Raw genomic sequence first — 17,808 nt, 5'->3', positions numbered from 1 at the left:
GCACGTACTCTATCTCCCCAAGGACTTGTCTCATTCTGCATCCAGAGGAAACCAGCCTTCAGCTTCCCAGCCAAATGTTGTCAGAAGCGAGGCGGGGCAGGCCGTGGAATTCAACCTTCGGATTCACAGCCAATGTTGTCAGAGGCGAAGTCCCAAAGTTAGGCCTTCCTCTATTTCCAACACTAAGGGGCAGAAAGAGACACTCTGGACATGAGGTCATTAAAGTGTCAGGCCGAAAGATTTGAGATGCGTCACTGATTTTGAATTTTGCAGGGGAATGTCACCACAGACATGGAGATCCTATTTCTGGGCAAAGCAGCGAGTACAAGCACTGTAATTAGTGGGTCATGTGATCAATCACCATTGTTTTAACTCACTCTTTGATAGATAGTAACCTAAAAGACAATTAAATAGATGGAAATGTTACGGACTGCCGCTTTAATCTACAGATAAAACGTGTTGTGACGTGTTTAAGTACATCTGCCAAGGTTGAAAATAAGTAAAAGTATCCTAATCTCAACTTTTTTCACTATGTTTCCCACTCTCTTGCCAGACAATTTGGAGATCCGTATTTGCAAATGTGAACCTTATTTAGTGCACTCTCTTATAAAAGGACAAGCTCACCCTTTGTGAATTCCTCCCTGAAGTGGCACCACAGATACCGGTCTATTTGAGAGCTAAGAAATAATATGACAATTATTTTCACTGCTTCCATGTTAGTGTTTGAATCACAGCCTACAACGTTGTATATACATATAAAAATGATATATTTAAGTCATTTCACATGAAGAGTGAAAGTTGTCTCACCATATCTGGGAAACAGCGACTGTAACTAATATGCAGCCATACTTCTGGCTCAAACACAGGAGGTCTGGAGAAACATAAACAGCTGATTGTTAGAAAAGGGCAGTGAGGCTTTGGGTTGTCATCAATCAAACAGTTGGTTTTCCTCAGACAGAGCACAGATGCTGGTGTTATGTCCTGGTGCACAAACAACAAGGGAGACACAGTCGGAAGGCTGGAGCTGGTTCACAGAACTACATGTTACTGTTTATCACACGGCAAAACACATCTTATGTCTCAAGGAATCTTCAGCTTACAAAAGACAATATATTGTTAAAGATTAAACCAGTGTGAACTCAGGTCTCCTTCAGCAGAGAGACACGTCACCTTTAACCTCCTCATCCTGTTATTTCAATAACAGTTTAAGGCCCAAAGTAGTAAACATATCCAATACTTCACCACAAAAAATACAATTTGAAATAATTCCAAAATAACACAAACTGTGAAGCATCCATCCATCCATCCACCGTCTACCGCTTATCCTGTATTCAGGGTTGCGGGGGGGCTGGAGCCAATCCCAGCTGTCATTGGGCGAAGGCAGGGTTCACCTGGACAGGTAACCAGTCAATGAACCTATCCCCATCCTGCATGTCTTTGGACTGTGGGAGGAAGCCGGAGAACCCAGAGAGAACCCACGCTTACACGGGGAGAACATGCAAACTCCACACATAAGGAAGCTGAACCTGAACCCAACCCGGGAATCGAACCCGGGACCCTCTCGCTGTGAGGCGACAGTGCTACCCACTACACCACCGTGCAGCCCAAATTGTGAAGCAGAACTTCCTAATTTTTTTAAACAACAAACTTTTAATTATGTAAAAGATGCAGAAGCGCGGCTTTCATGCAGATATTAAAGAGACACTGATTCCAGGATACTGATGTACTTAAAAATGTTTATTCGTTTTAAAAACTCTTTAAAAGCAGTATCAACAAGCACTTCCCCTTATAAAAGAACTTGCCAAAATGCAACACCAACAACAAAAAATCCCCTGTACAAAAACCACAGCAAAAGTAGAGGCAGTTCTGCAGCTCTGAACCACTTTCACAAAGAGGAAGGGTAAAGTCTTCTTTAAACACAAACAGTGCCAAACAAATAAATGCTTTGTTTGCTTTAACAGTAAAGAGAAACTAAAACAAATTAAAAAAAAAGGTTTGTTGCTCAATATTAAATTATGTATTTCAATGATTCAATTTGCTTTTACTGTTTTACAGTTTTTCCAAACTGTATAAAACAATGCACAAGAGTTAATGTACTGCATTCGCAATATATCATGAAATGAATATTAAACCACATGAATATCAATAGTCTTGTTTCCACATTTTAAAACGTGTGGAAATATTTTTTCGGGATAATTTTCTGCCAAAATCCAGTTCTGAACGGTTTTGAATCTCCAGGATTCTCTCATTATACACTTCATTGGACAAATCGCTTGTTGAAATAAATAACTGGATATGATACATGGTACTACGCTACAACACTTAAAACTTATGCTACAAAACAGTGCAAGTCAGATTATTGCAAATTCACAAGATTATATGGTTTGCAAGGTTACATCCTCTGTACAAACAACACACTCTAAATAAATAGCAAAACAAAAACACACTCATCGACGGACACGCCTCCGATCTGTACGACAAATAACGTTAGTGGGACGGACAAACACTCTTTAATGCTAACACAGAGAAACAGGATGACTTACATCGTCTTTTTCACCTCCATAAAAACATTATTCAACTGTTGGTTTTACAAAAGCATCAACAATAGTAAACAAGGAAATCCTAACACAGTCCTGATGTAGCGATTCTAGAAGGAAATGTTTTCCAGTGCAGCAACTGTTGCCAATTCAATCACTTATTTCCCATTTTATCGTCACATTACACAATATAATTGTTAAAGCTGTTGTCAAGCACACAGTATGTCACCCACTATCAGTGCATGTTATTGCAGGTTTATAATGAACAGTTAGTCTTTGGTATGGACATAAGGCTCAGAAACCAAACCCCTCATGGAGCACCAGTGAGGCTCGTCTCGTCTGCATGATCATCAGTGCAAAACCAGACGTTCACATTTCTTCAGAAATTAGCTGCAAGTCTTTTTGATTGAAATCCTCTGAATAACAAAGGAGAAAAGCTCCATCGTACAAATCAAACAGTGCATTTATGTGAAGAAACACAAGTATTGCAGATCTGCAGCGCAGTAGGATGAGTGCTACGTTAGGAAACACACTTTGTTTAAGTGCTCGAGAAATAAGTATTTAATTCCTGCTGAATCCCATTCAACCCAGTTTAATTCAATTATTTATTTCCCTTTTTCATTAGTGTGGTTGAGAGTTGAGCCCTTATATTTCATTGCTGGTTTTCTTAATACATCTATGGATTTAAAAATGAAAAAAGAAATGTTATGTATATTAAAGAGCTTTATAGTTTCTTTTTTTCAAACTTTTGCATAATGTGGCTTGAAAATCAAAACAAAGTGCAAAAATGGCCAAATTCTATTATTCATATCATCCTCTTCATATTGTCTTGGGCTCGATAATAAACGTTTGATTCTGGCGACGTTGGTTCATTCTAGGAGGCACAAAGTCTGTGATGATTGTCAGGGAGGCCTTTTATAAACAATTAGCATCTCAAACTTGGAAATGTGGATATGAAAATCAGATGAAATTTGGAAATGTATCACTTCCTCTTATGTTTTTGGTGCACTTAAAGTATTACTTTTCATGCAATACTTCAAATTGAACCATCAGCGTTAATGTTTTATCATTAACTAATGCATTTATCATTTTAAATCAACCTGCATCCTATTATAAGCTCCATGTCAACTCTTGCAGAAGAATATAATACACTGATTGAACATAAAGACAAACACGTAAAGCTCTTGCAAAGATAATTTGTGATACTTGCAGTTTTTTTTAGAATCTATAATCGCACAAATGTTTCAATTATGACATTAATAGTTCAGCAGTAAATGTATTTAGTCATCTTGTACATTAGACTTTAGTTAGATAATGCCTACAGATTTAGACACAATGATATAAAGACATATTTTTAAAAGGCTTATTAATAATAATCTTGCTTCATCAATTTCCACATTTCTTTGCATGGCTCTGTTTCGCTGACTTTTCAGTGAAAGATTGTTATTTTATTCAGAATCCTTTGTTTGCTTGTTGGAAATGCTCTTGATGGAGCAACTTGAGGTGACATCCTCCGATTGAATCCAAATGACCAGCATTTTAATCAGAGTGTTGCAGCATCTTTGCAGTTCAGTCTGGCACTTAAAACTGGACAAACCTCAACGTGTCCAGGGTTGCATTATAAAGTGTAAATGCCTGAAAATAAATAAGACAAACAACAACCACAGGTTAGCATGTTCAACATGACAAAAAAAAAAGCTTGATTCTCAGCCCATCAACCCAACAGTTGGATGATCTTTGCTTTCCAGCCAGTCAAGTCCACTAGCATGTGCTGCCTCACTGCTGATCTGCTGGAACAGCGCATCGTTCACCAGCTCCTCTGCAGCAGCATGTTGATATTGCCCTTGCTGCTGGTTGGGATCAAACAGAAGGTCAGTGTCCAGCGCGTTAAGGTCATTGATGCTACTGGAGAGCTCCGATGTCATTCTGATTTCACAAGGGAAATCCGTAGTTAGCTCCGACACCTGGTCCATGAGCTGACCACCAGCAGCGAGGCTGCCGTCCGTCAGGAGGTCTTTCATGGTGCTGCTGAAATCCGACTGCTGCTGTAGTTCTTCTTGATGCTGCTGTGAGATCAAAGTTAACAACATAGACTGGTTCTGTCGATGCTGCTCTCCAGAAGCCGATTGAATATGTCTGTCACCCGCTGAGAAAATCATTTTTTCATTAATAGCATTTTCAATTTGGCAATTTGGCCTCTGCAGCTTGCATGTGCTGGTGGAGTCAGCGCCCAGCAGACTGATGTGGTTGTCGCCGCAGGAGAGGTTGGGGTCGGACTCCAGGATCTGGGTGAGGTTCATGCGAGCGGTGTACCTGGAGGGTAAATTATTGAAGCCCAGACCCCGAACACCGTCATCGTGGTCGCCATCCAGCTTGCTCAGAAGGACGATGTTATTGCTGTTGCCTTGTTGGCCCGGCGTGGGCTGGACCTCGGTCTCCATCATGACGTTGAGCGGCACAGAGTGGCTCCTCTGAGCCATGCTGCTCACCCCGAGATGTGTCCGGCTGTTTGCAAAGATGTTTAACATCTCGGGCGTCACGGGAGAGTTGAAGGGAGACAACACCGAACGAGGCATATGGGGAAGGTTTCCTGCGTTTCCACACAAGTTCCTCTGATGCACGGCGGGGCTCACACTGCGACATCGAAATGCTGCAGCCGGCGTGTTGGTGGCTTTGTTATCCAGAGGGGCAGGCACAGCGAAGCCCTCCTGCTTGGCCATGCTGGCTACCTGCTGCTGCACGGGGGAGATGGGAGTCAAGCGGCCAAAATGGCTGTCGTGGTGCCGTGCGTGAGGGACGGCGAAAGCGTGAGGTTTTTGAAAATGGTCACCTATCAGGCCTTGATAGCTGGGGAGGATCCCCATTCCACTGTTTGACTTGTTTAAGCTGCCGCTGCTGCTGTTGTAACTGTTATTCATCCACTCCAGCCGCGTCTTATCCGGGTGGGTGGCCATCGGCCGCTGCATGGGCTTGACTGGGCTGCTGGAGATGGTGCTGCCGTCATGGAAACCAGTGATGCTGGAGTTGATGGGTGTAAATGCGAACGGGTTCCTGCACTCCACTGGACTGGGAGGCACATTGCTGCTGCAGTTGGAGTGTGGAGTACCAACCGGGGTGTGGCGACTGCTTCCCAGTGCACTGTCTACTGGGGTGGTGGAGGCGATGCGGGAGAAGGGGCTCTCGCTGGTGAAGCCGGGGCCAAATCCCATCATTTCTGGTGTGGGTGTCGGTGTTGGAGTGTGGATCAGGTTGCTGTGACCGATGCTCTCATTGGTGGACATGATGCTGTCTGACATCACAGCCTGTTGGCCCTGCAGTGCGACACAGTCGCCGAACGCCAGGTTGTTCAGTTTCATCTGCTCCTCCATCTGCACCAGCTCCTCCACGATGCTGTCCTGGGTCACATCTTCATCGAAGGGAAAGTAGTCCATATCCGCCTGCATGGGGAGCTGATTTGCAGATGGAGCATGATTCAAAAAGTCTAGGGGTTCAGTAACAGGGTTGGACTGAGTGTAGGCATGTTGTTGAGCTCCTTCCTGGCTCCCTGTGGCTGAACTCCTCCCATCGCTGACACTGGGATGCGTCAGGAGGCCGGGGTTATGAGGCATCGCATGCACGTTGCCCATCGTGTGCCCCTGCTGTTGTTGTATTAATGCGTGACCGACCGAGGTGCTAGTTTCCATAACAGTGGGAGTGTTTTTCCTCGGCATTGAGCTCTGTGTTTTGGCAACAGAGTAAAAGCCACTGGGTCTGAAAGAGGAAGTGCAGAGTGCGTGGACTTGAGTGGACGGGACGGAGTTCATCCTCGTCTCGACCTCTCTAGCAGCTGGTGCACTTTCAGATCTAGTGGTGGCTCCCGGCCTGAGGATGTTACCCACTGTGTTTCCAAGCCCATATCCAAGAGCAGCACCGCCCTCTACTGGCTGGGACATAAAAAGCCTTTTGATGGGAGACACGTCTGGACTGAGGCCTGAACGTTTCCTGAGGCTCTTAGTAGACAGGAAACCTTCCTTCACTGATATTTCACTGCTGCTTTCCCCATATGATGGTGGCGTGCTGGTGTTTAGTGAAGAAGCAGCGCTGGTATACTGAGTGGAGGGATTTAAGTGCAAAGCGCTTGTATTATTGCCGCCATAATTGCCGCTCTCCATTGCTGCCACAGTGGTAGAACTTGAGGAGGACTTTCCTCTGCAGCTCATGTTGTCCCCCAGACCCAGGAAGCCTTTAGACTGAGGTATGGGCACACTGGCAGCCCTCTGTAAAGCCCCTCCAGCCCTACTCGCCATGGCTTCTTGAGTGAAAATTAGACCACCAGGACTTTGCATTTGGCTGTTTTTATGTATAGCTTCAACTTCCATTTCAACATCAGTGGTGTTAGTAGTCTGCCCGGGCCTGGCCACCGGGGCCAGAATGGGGACAGCAGAGGTGCTCCTCATGCTTTGATTGGAGCGGATGTCTTCTGAAGAACTACTAATGCCTGCAGACGCCGGCCGCACCGTGGCGTTTGTGAAGGAGGAGGTGGTGGTACTGCTGCTGTTGGGTGCCAGCGATATCGCCGTCATCTTGACCAAACTCACTGGGCTGACGTGGCATGTTGTCATCATGGTCTTAACACGGCTGTTGCCGAAGATGACGGCGGAGGGCGAGGGCAGCGTGATGGCGGTCGTGGCTGCAGGTTTGGGCAGGATTTGCGCGTAACGCTGCCGAGCAGTGGGGCTGGTGAGAATATTCTGCGGGGTTTGTTTCACTGCCTGGACCGGCTGGCTCACCATCTGGAAGTTAATAGGCAGCATTTTGCTCTCGACTGCTCCCATTGCAGTGGGAGACATCAGCTCCCGGCTTCTCTGTACCTGCAGAGGGAAGGCCGATCAGGAAGAGAACATCTGGATTACTAGATGGTACTCACAAGGTTTAGTATCAGACTTTTAAAACTGCCGTCAGGCCGTCAGCAAGGCAGGCCATGTACTATTTTCAGGTTGGGCTGTTCAGGAATCATCATTAGTATTATAACTTAACCAGAAAGATGCTAGGATGCAATTTACAAACAACAAAAGCTGACATTTGAATGGCATCAAGATTTCAAAACAATGCATAAATTGATGACTTTTACAAAATGACATAATACTGTGGTTATAATGTTGATGTGTTGTTCTACAGCTGTGTAGAGTTGTGATAAAACACAGGACCATTTTCTTTTTGCATCTATGTTTAAAAACTTAAAAAAATAGCATATTTTCCTTAACTTAGTGAACATTTGTTTCATTGTAAGAAGAAGATAACGATGACTACAGCCAAAATAAATAGTGTTTCATCATCACCATCTTTTCTTTCTCCCTCATGGTGTTACACAAAAATGTTATTTTTATGTCCTCTAAGGTGGACTGAATACAATCAATAGGACACAGTTATACACAACAGTGTGCTTCCTCACCGTGACCGGGCTCGGGACAGCGACCATGATGCCTATGGTTGGCTGAGGTGACAGAGGGGTCGGGCTGGCACAAGGCACACTGTCGTCGGCCCTCTTGGCTTGTCCCTCTCCAGGTGAAGGAGAGTGCAGCTTCTGCTCCTGTTGTTTCCTCTGGATCTTCCTCTGGAGCTGCTGCTTTGCATCGACAGACGGCGAGGACAGCGTCGACGCGTGAGGCTGAAAGGAGTGAGCCTCGGCCGTGGGGATGAACGCTGAAACCGTCTGTGCAGGTTTCACCTCTAAGAAAGGAAGATATGCCACGCTACTGTTAACAGTCAAAAGTAATAACCTCCTGAAAATTATATGTAAATATATTGTATAAGACAATAAGGCTTGATTATGGAACTTCATTGTTCATTTTATTGGATCCCCACCAGCTTCTGCCAGAGCAGTTACTAAACATCCACACATTAAAAGTGTTCAATAAAACATTCATACAATAAAGAATGTCAAAAAGTCAAAACAAATGACCACATATAAGAAAACTAAATGAGAACTAATTATTACAAGAATCCAACCAGCTACAACATCATGAATGTAGATTTAAGTACAATGCATCTGAGCCTAAATGTGTGAGCACTTCTCTAAAACCAACTGATTGCTTTTTATACACATTCTGAATGCGTTTGACCAGAGATCCCTAATAAAGCTGTAAAGTATCAGGCACTGGGAAAAAACTAGCAGACGAGAATAAAAGAGCAATAGCATGCAGCTACCACCAGATGCCACTGTTGAGCTATTTCCCAAGTGTCTGGAAGTCATTTATTCTGTGTCTGACCTGTTGCTGTGCCGGTCATGATGGTGAGTGCTGCCAGAGACTTGTTGCTGATGTAATGGCTGTCAATAAGGAAGCGAGCCAAGTCTTCCACGGCATCAAACTGCCGTTTCAGCACCTTTTGGGCCCACTCACACACCAGATCACAGGCTGCAAACCGCATATCCTCCTTAATGCTGCTCAGCTGGCCCGGTGACTCGAGGACATCACACTGGAGCTACACACACGATGTGTGGTTAGACACACATACATGAGTCAACAAGAGTTATATGAATTATTATATGCATATTAACAGTAGATGGAGGTGTGCTTACCCCGTCCCCTGGTTTATGGAGCTCCAGAGTGGGTAAAGATGGCATGTGAATAAAGGGCTTCTTCCTCAGTCCACTGTAGCAATATGTAAGCTGCTGTTAAGATCAACAACGGGATTCCAGATAATGAACATATGCTGGTAATAAACAGTAAAATATGGATAGAGCATGGCTCATGCTTATCAGTTCAATTTCCCATCTAAATAAACGTTAATATTAGAACATTTGGAAATGGAAAAACTGTATTTTCATTTGTCAGATCAAAGAATAATGAATAATTAAGATTTGAGAAATTAAATGAATGTTTTTCTCTTATCTGATAGAAAAATATAAAACTGAAAATAAGAATTAAGAAAGTTCCTAAAGTTTCTAATTTAATTAAATAATTTAAAATGTGTTTCATATATATATATATATATATATATATATATATATATATATATATATATATATATATATATATATTCATATATAAACGTGTTGCTATTGAACCACTTCAAGGCAAAATGCCTTCAACAGGCAAACGTCTCTGACTTACTCACAAAGATCATTTCATTAACCCGAATGACTGAAGGTTATGAATATTCATCAAGTGTTGCACTTTGACGTCATGAGCAAAATGGAGGAAAAAAAAAAATCACGAATGTGTCATGAAGGTCAAGATCAGGGTGACTCTCCCGATGGGCTGTGTATTATGCTTGGGCTCCCGAGGCAGAGGGGGACTTTATTTGATTTCACATCTATATTTAGAGAGCTTATGAACTGCAGCAGCAGATGGTCCGTGACCAGAGACAGACCCAGACTGTTCCAGTGAAGGATATTTAGATTTTCCTCTCATGCCAAGTCGACGCGCCTTCATGTTCGGGAAGACATTTTTCATCATTTTGCCAAAGTCTGCAGCACTCAGCGGGTGGTAGTTCAGATTGTCACAGAAGCTCCTGAAAGACATAATGGACATAATAAACTATCATCTAGAGAGCGTCGTCTAGAGAGCACCTCCTGGCTCGCCAGAGACAGAGACTACGTCACTGCCACGTCAGATGACGCCACTGGAAACAGGAAGAACAGATTTTCTGCGAACTCCCTCAGGTTTCTACGTCAATAAAGCACAAACAAGAATCTCCCCTCCAAGAATATAAAATCATCAAGTTTTAAACTAAACCACAGTGTTTGCCTTGAATCATGAATCGAAATCATGTGAACACAGCAGATTCTTGTCTGAGCCAAGCATTGCATTTCATTTGATGGCTAAAAAGTACCAGTGTTGAAAATGTCTTCCATTCAGCCTGAAATGCTGGATCTGGTATCGACGAGGACTTGAGTTGAAGCGTGGGTCAGATAACAAGTTACACAGTGAATATCAGCAATTCTTTACAAATCCCACCACTATAACGGTCACATGGTTTTAACACAGCGATATCCGATTGGTTCTCAGTATCGACCCATAGCCGACTTCAGGAATCGGTACCAGTGTCGAGAAACAAACCATGTTATTGGAACATCATGACTAAAACGTCGGACATTTTTCTACCAAAACAGTTTGCGAACACTTTCCCACATTTACAAGATGATAATGTCAATGTGTTTTAAACCTGTTGCCTCGACCCCAAAAAATCAATTAATGCAGGTTTAACAGTATAATGTGTAACATTAAGTGGGTTTTATTAGAGTAGTAAAAGTGCCTCACAGTTTAACACATTTTAACTATCAACTGATGTCTATAAGTGAAATGTTTGCATCGTGGTCGATCCTGCGTCATCCCCCAAAGGGAGGTCATCTTCAAATGTCTCTTTCATGATATTCTTAGCCGACTTCAGTCGTTACGAAAACTTTTTGAAATTGTTTCGAAGTGAAGCACATAACGTCTCTTTAAAGCCTTTTCACCCGTCTATTCTAAAGGCGCCAGTATTTCTAGAGGGCACTGTATTTCTGATCTAGTAGAGTCCAAAAGGCAGTTACATAACGCTTTCAGAGCATTTCAATGGCTGTCTCAGACTTTCCATTCTAATATTACCGACACATGCTGCTCTCTGTGATTCCCATGCCTGCTGCGTCTATTTATACTGTCACTTCAGGCGCCAGTAATTTAGAGGAGAAAGAATCTCGACCATTAGTGGCTGTTATCTATTCAAGAGGTGAAAACCAATGATACACATGTAGTTAAAAGATTTATTCTCTGTGAGTTAAATATGTTTCTGTGTTAAATAAGAAACAAAGTCTCTGTTTCCACCTCACTCTGTCTGTTTGCACCTACTTGTATTCGTCATAGACCTCCTGTTTGGGAAGAGACGTCTCTGGATATTCCTCTAAATGGTGGCGGATCCAGTTGAACGCATGCATCTGCTGAGTGCGGCTCGATGACAGGGCGCTCTGGTCACTGAAAACACGTGGATCATTGATTGATTAATTGTCCATTCATTCATCTGTAAATACTGTCAGAAAGCAGGTGTATTCTCACCTTTTCTCAGTAGTACTGCTTGGACCAGAAGGCAACTTCAGGTAGAGGTAGAGCTTTTCAATATCTGAGAACTTCTCCACGTCTTGCTGTAGGAAGAAAAACAAAAACGTTTTCAAATGTGGCCTCTCTAATCACAAAGCAGCTTCCTGCCTTGGATTTATGTAGGAGTCGTCCTGTGAAATATCTCAACCATTATTTGAAATAAAAATTCATGAAATTCATGATCCCCGGAGGATGGATCTGACTGATTTGGTGATTCTCTGACTTTTCCACCAAACATTACACCTGCTAACATCTGCATGATAACCTTTTCATTGTGAGCATGTCAGTAGGACACATTTAGCTCTGGAGACCAGGGGTCTCCGACAAGTAGCTTGTAAGCTACATTTAGCTTGCCACCTATTTCTGACTGGCTCGCTCCATTTTCAAAGCATAGGGTGGAGCCAGAATGAGTCCTAAAACCCGTTTTTTGCATTTCCTACGTGTCTGTTCAGAACATGGGGGGCTTGTGTTGGTAACTGTCTTTATTGTGGCGGTTTATAGTTCAAACATTAGTGATGACTGACTGACACAGAACTGACAATCCTGAGAACTTCTTGGCATATGTTTTATTAATTATTAAATATTGTGCAGGTCTGGAACACTGTGAGTCATTTAGGGCTTCATCTATGGAGCAAACTGTAACGTGGCTGCATTTATGATCAACCAAAGGGTTGCTGTTGAATGTGTAGCCTCCTGAAGTATGTACTTACTGTATCAGAGCATATCATATTCCCTGATACCGATATAACTGCAAATGGATAATATCGGCTTTAAAATAGGCTTACCAATAAATCGGTCAGGCTCTGAGGGATGGGTGTTCACCAGATGCTGTTTTATGGGAGAGAGGTAAAAACCTCCCGACATCGCAGCTTTAGTTTGGGACTCTGAAGTCAGCTAGAAGAGGCGTCTGATGAGACTCAAATATAACTTTTAATGTTTGGTGAATTCCAAACACTGCATATCATAAACGTACCAGCCCACAGTGAAGTGTGAGGAGTCTTACTGAGGAGAAGCTTTACTCTGACATTGAACCTAGCAGTGTAGACGTACGAAGCATAGAAATGTACGGCTGACACATACAGATGTGTCAGCAGATACAGATGAATAAGAGACACACAGGCTTCAGCAGAGCAGGTGAACTTCTCTGCTGTTAACCCTTCACCCTGAACAGCTACAGGATGGATGCAGGGACATCCACACACTGGACTCAGTCGCCCTTTCCCTTGGCTTCCATTGGTTAATCTATTCTGATTAACTTCTGAATTGTTAAGGAGCCGTGACTCTCCCGAGGCCATGAGGAATACAGTTAATACATATAATATACATATAATGCTCATCAATGAAACTAGGCATTAATGGGGTGGCCGATCTGTTTGATCTGTGAGCTGCATTTCTGGTGCAATCCTACTAAAAACCTTGTTGTGCATCATTCAGATTAGATCGTCGGCTTCTTTTAGTGACTCACTTCCTGCTCCGCTGACTTGCACCGTCAACGTCAGTATGTTAGTGTGTCATCAGCTGTGCACAGTGAACTCAAATCCCCCCTTAAACTTAAAATAAAGATGCTACCAGCATGCAAACACAGCTTTGTACACTATGAAGTATACAATCCCTGACACAAGATGTCTTGGAGTGTTTAACATCTAAGTGGGGAGCAGATCGGCGGATGATGATGACACAGGGTTACACAAGGTTAAAAGAGATTTTTTTGAATTTCTTTTTTTGAAAGGCATGACAGGGATGAGGGTAGATGAACGAGTCTGCATTAACAACTGACATCATACATTATATATAGAATATTACACGAGGACAGCCAAAGTCCCGGCCTCATAGTCTCATTGCCATGGCTCCACAATGATTTATTCTTTTAGTGATTCTTTTATTAAAAGCTGAAACATGACACTGGGATACTCTAACTCTACGCTAAGTTCAATTATATCGACAACTGCTCAGTAAAACTTAACTTCTGTATTACTCAACATGAACTCTACAGCATGCACATTGTTTTCTAAAAACAAATGATTATATTGTTGCTGTGTTGGCTGTTCAATACCAGATACCACCATACAGTAACGTACGTCAACTGATCACTAAATACGCCATAAATATCTGCAGCCCAGCAGAAAATACTGTTTTTCCCTCCCAACTAGGGCTCGGCGATGTGGAAATAATCACTTACAAAGGCTTAAAAATGATGGTAACATTGTACTATCTTAATTTCTTTCTAATTTATCTTAATTTTCAATGATTTACCAACATTTTTGCATATTTGCTGGTTCTTGTTTCTCAATTACGAGGATTTGCTGCTTGTTTGTTTACATATATGATAATAAGTGAACGTTTTTGGGGGTTTTGAACAGTTAGCTGGATGAAACAAGTAATTAAAGCACATCATGCTGGACTCTTGATGTTTTGTGGACTCAAAGAATAATCAATTAATCGAGAAAATAATCAGCAGATTTATTCTTAATGACATTAACCATTAGTTGGCGCCCTAGAGCCCATTCATTTTCCCAGAGATGGACCCTTCCTGGATGGACGCTTTTGGCATGAGCGCCACCTTTGGGACAAAATTAAATGAATAAAACATTTAATTGCAACGATCCCACAGCTTTTCTTTTAGCATCACTCTCAAGAGATATTTTATATGTTTAACCATAACTATTAAGACCCGAGAAACTGTCCTGCTATGTTATAATAAGTTTATAAGGAAATGTGTGGGCTCCCCATGCCAGAACCTCAAATAAATTACAAATGTATTATTTATTTAATTCTAACGGTGAAATGAAAAGTGAATCAAAGCTGTAATTCACAGACACTCACCAGGATGTTTTCCACTTTTGATTGAACAGATTTGCTGCAAAACAGAGACAAAGTATGAATTAGTATGAAGCCGGTGTAACACGAGCACTTGTGTCTAAAGTGAATTTATTTATAAAGCAGAGGAATGTTTGGTATGAGACGACACTCCCTCCAGCATCTCTCAGGTCATGTATCCCTCCGCCACCAACACATGTTGTCATATGTAAAAACAGAGACAGACTGTGGTAACATTGTCTCCGACAGAAGAACACACTTATTCCTTTGTGGTCGCTGAGTTGATAGACTTTACATCCCACTTAATATTCATGTTCGTGGAAGAAATAGATCTTTAAAAAACCCACTCGTGTTTCTTTTTCGCAATTATGTTAAATCCTATTTTAAGAGGAGCAAATGTTTTATTCTATTGTATATTCTACAATATAAGGAGGCCAGTCAAATCCATCGTGTACTCAGAGATACAGAGCAAATTCACCTTTTCAACAGCACTAGATAAACTACAGGGCCAGAACTCTTATTCATGCAGGAACACGCATTCAAAGACAGATTTCAACCCGTGAAACATGAATGAGACACAAATATAGCTTCTCCAGGTCTAATTCGTAATCTGTAGCCGGGTCATGTTGTTGTTGACTGTGAGACAGAAGGCCAGTTACACTTAAAGGCTCTTACTCGGCGACACCGGGCAGGTCGGAATCAGGAGATGCTATAAGCCGCGACAAGAACAGTTCACTTTAATTCACTGTTACCAGGGAGCCAAGGATTTCCCAGCGCTGAAAGGCCGTCAGTGAGCTGTTTGTAGGGCCGTGTTAGCAGCCCAATGACACCTGAGGCATCCAATTGAACTACAACAGATAGAAATGACACCGTGTGTAATATCAAGGTGTCATTCAGTCTCTGAATTGGGTGTCTTGAATGAAAGCCATGGGAGAGTAGCACCTCTCCAGGGACTAACCCTCCATACGGAGACACAGCGATGGAATAGTTGCACCTGAACTTGCTGACCCTGATTAAGACGCTCTCGCTCTACCCGTGAACCACTCAGCCTCAAATGAACGTCAATATTTATGCTCTAATCCTCTTAAAGGTTAAACATTTAGGGAGCGGGACAAATATTCAATATCCCCTTATGCCAGCACAGTGACGCGTTTCTGTCGAGGTTTTCCTGTAGATCTCTGACCGCTGAACTGGCCTGCCTTCGGGAGTTCAGCCTTCTGACATTTTATGGCTGTTTGACATTTAAACGAGTACTCCAGTTCATTCACATTCAGAAATAAAAGGGTATTTTCAGTCAGAGCACAGCCTTAAACAATAGCAACCATAGAGAATATACACTATTAATTGTTAAAAAGATTAGTCATCCATATCCTAGGTGTGTAATGTCATCATTTTAATGAGTTTTAATACATTAGACTATTAAAGGAACATTTGATGCAGTGTTTCTGATTTTATTAAGTCAATAACCATAGGTGTCTGTCCTGAATATTTTAAACCGGTAATTTCATAATCTGTCATAGTCATCTGATTCTGTCGGGTATATTTTTTGCTCTTTTAAATAATCTGGCAAGAAAATAATCCTGGCCACGTCGGGAATGCGTGAGCAATTTTCAAAAACAGATCTTGGCTCCGAACGTGCAATCGTATTTGTATTTGAATGTTAAGCAGTGCAAATGTGAACCGGAGTCACGTGGAGTCGATTCAGCCGCTGCTACGGGAGCTCCCGTTGGCTTCAGCGTGCCGGCAGTGTTTTCATGATGGAAATAGAGGGAACCTGAATGTAGGGGGCTGCTGCTGTGACAACGCCTTCAAACAAACAATAACCAACAAGAGATGAGGAGGCAGGTGGGAGCCGAGGAAGGGCTGAACTAGCATCGCCTTTACTTAGAAAGAGAGTAAAGCAAAAACTTTCAGGGGTATATTATCATATATTACAATATCCGATTATTATGATAATAAGAAGTCAGAGACGAGCTCACGAACACCGATTAAACTGTCAAACCGGTGGGCAGCGCTTGGGGTTTTTGGCAAACACTGTTTTCAACATTTCAGCAAACTTTCTCATTTTACAGCCAAACAGTTCTCTGAAAAATGTTTCTGAAATGTGGTTTTATTTGGAGACACTGGAATCTAGCCAACGCTAACAGGAGGCAGAGGAAGCTGATGATTTTTCACAGATTATCTATCTCATGATTTTAGTGACAGTCTGAGCAAATATGACAAAAAGTGATTTTTTCCTTTTAATTGCAGCATTTAAATGTTCATTTAATTTCATTAAATTCGTTCAAGGTGGAGTTAATGTCAACACTGTGCTGCACTTGAGTAACTGCCCTTAGTTACTGTCCATGTTAACACCTGACCCGGAATTTCCACTTTACTTCCATCTAATTTCACTAATACTTCACTTAATTTCAGAGGAAAAAGCACTTATTTCTTAATCATATTTAACTGACAGATTTATGTCTTATATTTCCCAAACACACGTAAAATCGCTGAATACAATATGAGACTGTTGAATGTATGGAAAGTTCAACAGTTTTTACAATTTCAGCTATGATATATGTAGTGCAATAATAGGATGCGGCCATGCATAATGAGTAATTTTCCATTTGATGATATTTTGTATGTAGTACTATTAAATACTTTAAATCTATGTTCTGCTACTTTTACATGCAGGTTTAAACACAGTGGTCATGTAATGGATTTAATTGAGTATCTCCCCTTTCTGCCATTTTATAATACTATACATTGTTTCAGAGCGGAATATTGTACTTTTTAATCCACTGCATGTATTTGACATTTAATTTACAGATTCACTATGATCCACTAGATTAATTATGATCCATTGCTGTAGATGAACCAACCAAGCAACTATAACAGCATGATACTTTCACATGTAATTCAGTAATTAACACAATATATAATAATATAATACTCGCACTTCCTCAACAACTACTGTTACCTTCTTCTTGTGTACTTTTACTTAATTTGCATGCAAGTAGTCCCTGCTCGTGATGACGTATGACACTGTGGTACTACTGCGTTAGTTATTAAAGGGTGTGTAACCTCGACAACAACAGAAACCCATGTAAATGTGATATGTGGGGATTCGGAGCATCAACGTGTGCACAGCAGCATGCGGACTCCTCACCAGATGGAGTTCTTGATCCTGAGCTGCAGAGCGCTGGCCTCGGCGCCCTGCAGCCCGGTGAGCAGGCCGGGCAGGCTCCTCGCCCCGCGGTCCGGCTGCTGCTCGGGGTCCTCCTCGGCCATCGCGGCGAGCCTCGGGACGAGCCTGGACTGGGCTGAACTGTACCGGCGAGGGGGCGTGGACGGCGTCAAACAGCATGGACCGGAGGTCGCTGCGATGCTAACGGGACGGCAGCGCGCCCTGTTGT

General features: G+C 42.4%; 1 protein-coding gene across 1 annotated transcript; it reads right to left on the bottom strand.

Annotated features, from left to right (window-relative positions):
• Positions 1-1,732: 1,732 nt before the first annotated feature.
• On the bottom strand, positions 1,733-17,740 carry LOC311016389 (DNA-binding protein RFX7-like). The gene is made up of 9 exons (XM_084014045.1): positions 17,562-17,740; positions 14,417-14,450; positions 11,552-11,637; positions 11,348-11,470; positions 9,914-10,031; positions 9,097-9,180; positions 8,786-8,999; positions 7,969-8,246; positions 1,733-7,387 (listed from the first exon to the last, which is right to left on the bottom strand). The coding sequence occupies exons 1-9, from the start codon at positions 17,681-17,683 to the stop codon at positions 4,244-4,246; spliced, it is 4,203 nt and encodes a 1,400-aa protein (XP_083870171.1). The 5' UTR covers positions 17,684-17,740; the 3' UTR covers positions 1,733-4,243.
• Positions 17,741-17,808: the final 68 nt, after the last annotated feature.

The sequence above is a fragment of the Eutrigla gurnardus genome (genome assembly GCF_963514095.1).
Source record: "Eutrigla gurnardus genome assembly, chromosome: 1".
NCBI lineage: Eukaryota > Metazoa > Chordata > Actinopteri > Perciformes > Triglidae > Eutrigla > Eutrigla gurnardus.
The sequence above is the reverse complement of the archived record's forward strand: the minus strand, read 5'-3'. Positions and strand labels throughout refer to the sequence as shown.